This window comes from Micropterus dolomieu, linkage group LG19, assembly GCF_021292245.1.
Source record: "Micropterus dolomieu isolate WLL.071019.BEF.003 ecotype Adirondacks linkage group LG19, ASM2129224v1, whole genome shotgun sequence".
NCBI classification, from domain to species: domain Eukaryota; kingdom Metazoa; phylum Chordata; class Actinopteri; order Centrarchiformes; family Centrarchidae; genus Micropterus; species Micropterus dolomieu.
In genome coordinates, this window is record NC_060168.1 from 8,603,969 (window position 1) to 8,608,364 (window position 4,396).

The window sequence follows — 4,396 nt, forward strand, 5'->3', positions numbered from 1 at the left end:
GTGATGGAGGTGCAGAGGACAGACTGGATGATGGCTGTGTAGAACTGGATCAGCAGCTCCTTAGGCAGGTTGAGCTTCCTGAGCTGACGCAGGAAGTACATCCTCTGCTGGGCCTTCTTGATGATGGTGTCAGTGTTGGGCTCCCACTTCAGGTCCTGGGATATAGTGGAACCCAGAAACCTGAAGGATTCCACAGCAGACACAGGGCTGTTGAGTATGGTGATGGGGGGCAGAGTGGGGGGGCTCCTCCTGAAGTCCACGGTCATCTCCACAGTTTGTTAAGCTCCAGGTTGTTCTGACGGCACCAGAGAGCCAGCTGATCAACCTCCCGTCTGTAGGCCCACTCGTCACTGTCCCGGATGACGCCGATGACCGTTCAGGAGTTTCAGATGGGTCTCCTGAGGTGCAGTTGTTGGTGTAGAGGGAGAAGAGCAGTGGGGAGAGCACACACCCCTGGGGGGCGCCAGTGCTGATAGTCCGGGTGCTGGATGTGATGTTTTCCAGCCTCACCTGCTGACTCCTGTCAGTCAGGAAGTCTGTGATCCACTGACAGGTGGAGGCTGGCACAGTGAGCTTAAGTTCACGAACAGGATCCTTGCATATGTCCCTGGAGAGTCGAGGTGTTGCAGGATGTAATGCAGACCCAAGTTGACAGCATCCTCTGCAGACCTGTTTGCCCTATAGGCAAACTGCAGGGTGCCCAGCAGGGGACCTGTAATGTCCTTCAGGTGGGCCAACACCAGTCTTTCAAAGGACTTCATGACTACAAATGTCAGGGCGACGGCGCCCAGAGATGGAGGGGTTTTTTGGGACCAGGATGACCGTGGAGCGTTTGAAGCAGGAGGGAACTTCACACAGCTCCAGTGATCTGTTGAAGATCTGCGTGAAGATGGGGGCCAGCTGGTCCGCACAGATTTTCAGGCACGATGGTGAGACACCGTCAGGTCCAGGAGCCTTCCTGATCTGGTGGCTCACGTCCTCTTTACAGATCTTGAGTGCAGGTGCAAGCCTTCATTTAAACTTATTCACCATTCAATAGGTGCCTTAGGGAACCTTTTTTTAGATAACAATGTAATTTCATTTTATAGATTTATAAAACAACACTGAACAGTGCACGATGCATAGTGGAACTCTCTTTTAGTGAATGACTTGATCCTCTGACTTTTCATTTAGCGCAACCAGGAACTCAAAATGCTGACTTACTCAGTGAAATGTCTCAACATCAATATTTTGGTTTATGACAAAAGACATGCAACAGCAACACTAATGACTTCAAACTAGGGCTGTGCAATATAGCCAAAAAAAAAAAGATTTCAATATCAATAATTAGGGTCAAAATGTGACAAACACTTGATGCCAAACAGGGCTCCCTGGCTCCTTCAGGCTCTGTGTCCTTGAGCAAGATTCTGAACCCCGAATTGCCCCCGAAGGCTGTATGTAAGTTCTATTTCAGCACTTAGGCTCCGTGTATGAACGTGGGTGAATGCAATGTAGCGTAACAGCGCTTTGAGTGGTCGCAAAGACTAGAACGGTGATATACAAATACAGAGCATTGACACACACACAGAGCATTTGGATCACTTAACAAATCTAAGGTAGAACATTCAAAACTATAATGATAAAATCTTTCTTCAAAAAATATGATCAGTAAATATTTTTTTAGTCCCTTTTCCTCAACAAAATAAATATCTAAATAGAAAAATTAAGTTTGATTCAAATGAATTACATTTATTGACAATATATTGAACATTTGTTATATTGTTATTATATTTTACAGAGTAAATGATTGATCCATTAACAAAATGGCTTCTAGCAAATAGTGGACACTTATGTAAACTGAGCAAGGTTTATTTCAGCAACATGAGTTTTTATGTCAATAACCAGGCAGTTGTTTCATCAGGGCACTGCATGAATTGGTATGTTTTGACCACAATCCCTCGTTATGTAAGGATTAAAAAAAACAACAGTCACTTGTTTTAGAAATTGCAGACAGATGATTACCAGAAACAGGTCTGACTTGTTCTCCACCAGCTGTCTGACATCAGCTGACACATGATGTATGGGACTAAAAGCAGTTGTTAATGCCAGAACCTTTAAGGGTGTATCACATACATTTCTGATTAGCTATAATATCCTAAGAATCCTAAATCATAACGAATCAGCTGGAATCAAGAATGATCTGTCTGGTCACCTGTACAATCACAAAGAGTCAACAAAACGTTGGATTTGTAAGAAATGGAAGAACTCAATCATTCAATACCTCATTTAATAAAAATGCTATTTCAAAGGGAATGACATCAGCCTGTTCAGCACAGTGTCAATCTTTTCTTATTTGCAGTTTTGCAAATTGATGCATGTCCCTCATTGTTCTCTTAGATAGCCATGACTTCATACAACATGACAAAACATTAACTGGTGGCCACCATCACTCAGAACTTGGTGGTGTTGGTTGTTCAAGTTTAGGTGGAAAATGCTTGTTTTTTTACATTAAAGTAGGTCATTTCATTTGGAACTGATGACTGAGGTGTTGGGCAGTAACGTGTTACTCAGTAACTGTAATATTATTTCTTTTCCCAGTAACTAGTAGTATAAGGGATTACTATTTCCAAAACAGTAATATTATTACAGTTACTAATCTAAGTAACGCTGTGTTACTGCGTTACTGAACGCAACATCCTTGAAGTGAATGCGCGACTGCGTGGCAGGTCAGCGGCACCAGACCTGATGTTGTTCAAGTCAGCTGTTAGCCAAAAAACTAGTGGTGGTAGTGAAAGTAATATAGTAATGTAAACTGTTTTACCCAGTAATAAGTAAAGTAATATTATTACTTTCTAAATAGTAATATGCAACTAGTAACTTATTACAACACAACAGACTTGTGTTTCAGATACTGTCTTACAAGCCAAGAGACAGAGACCCATGACCACACAGGCAATGTGGGTCAGTTAGGTAGCAAACACAATGTATTTCCCCTGCAGTTCCACTGAAAGACACTTCCTCCTTGGTGGTAAGTCTTTCTGACGACAGCATCTAATCTGAACGGGATTGGTTAGGAGCTGTGATGTCACAGCAGGGAGATTTCCAAAGCAGGTGAGTAAGACAAGAGGTCAATGTGCAAAAAAACTGCCTTCCTCCTTCGTGTCTGCTCCCACGTCAGGCCAGGAAGGACTTTAAGGCAAACAATCCTGGCTGTTAGTGAGTGTCTGAGTGTGTGTATGTTCCCAAGATGAACGGGACATTGTTCAGCTAGTTTCACTCTAACAGCCAGACAACTGAAGCGAATGTTAATGTAACTATTTTGACTTTCGATATTTTCCACAAATAGTTATGTTTCTATGTATCAAACAACAAGAAATCTAAGATGTTGCAGATAGTCTCAATTAAACTATGTGGCCATATGCATAAAAACACATTCATGTAACACTATGCAATAAAAGCACTTTACTAGATAAAATGAAAAAAATATCTGAAAAAGATAAATAATATAACCTGGGTCAGGACTACAAAGCTCCTTAAATTTAAGGTTTAAGGTTTGTTAAGTAATTGTGGCTCTAATTTGGGTAATTTTTTTTATGTGGGGTGGGAGTTTAAATATTAAGCAATAGATGGAAAAGAAAAATATAGTCCTGTGTTTAGTGGATGCTCTACCAGGTGTGTGTCTGAATGGCGCGTCAGACCATGTTACTCACCTGTGAGTAAGGCAGGGCTCATGCCACCATGTCTCGACCTGATATGCTCACACACACTCACAGGAATCCCGTGTGCATACACTAAAAGCATATATGAGAGTTAGATTTCCTGGAAAATGACATAAAGCATAACCAATGTGGCTTTTTAAAATCCAACCAGGAAGATCATTTCATGTTACAAGTACATTTTTTTCTCAGTAAAATCCTTGGGAAATTCTGATTAATGTATTAAAGATGTTTACCCTAATTGTTTCACCATGGATACTGTAAGATTTCATAACAAGACTATTTATATCAAAAGAAAAAATGTTAAGGGTAATTAACTGATCAAAGGCAGCACTATTTCACTAAATGTCAGCAAACGTTTTGTAAATAACACTTGTATTACATCTTTCAGTTTTAAGGTTTAAACTGTTTTTCCCATCTGAGGAGGACTGCCAACAATTTCAGTATTTCTCCATTCTGGATATTTCCTTCACGCCAGCAACACTCTTGAAGAGATTAATACATGAAATATATAAATACAATATAAAAATACTCTATTACAAGGAAAGTCCTACGTTAAAAATTAAAAAGTGAAAGTACAGATGAATTAGCAGTAAAATAATCTTCTTAAAATTAAAATGAATCGATATGAAAAAAAAATGCCCTGTGACAGTTATACCATTATATTATATATTGTGGGATCATTAATACAAGTGCAGTTA

At 40.3% G+C, this 4,396-nt stretch overlaps 1 protein-coding gene across 1 annotated transcript in view; it reads left to right on the plus strand.

Annotated features, from left to right (window-relative positions):
- LOC123958161 (stimulator of interferon genes protein-like) overlaps positions 1-2,380 on the plus strand; it is a 10,381-nt gene extending 8,001 nt beyond the window's left edge. The window contains exon 7 of the mRNA XM_046031419.1: positions 2,377-2,380. Coding sequence (XP_045887375.1) covers positions 2,377-2,380 — 4 coding nt within the window. The remainder of the gene's footprint in view (positions 1-2,376) is intronic.
- The last annotated feature ends 2,016 nt before the right edge of the window (positions 2,381-4,396 follow it).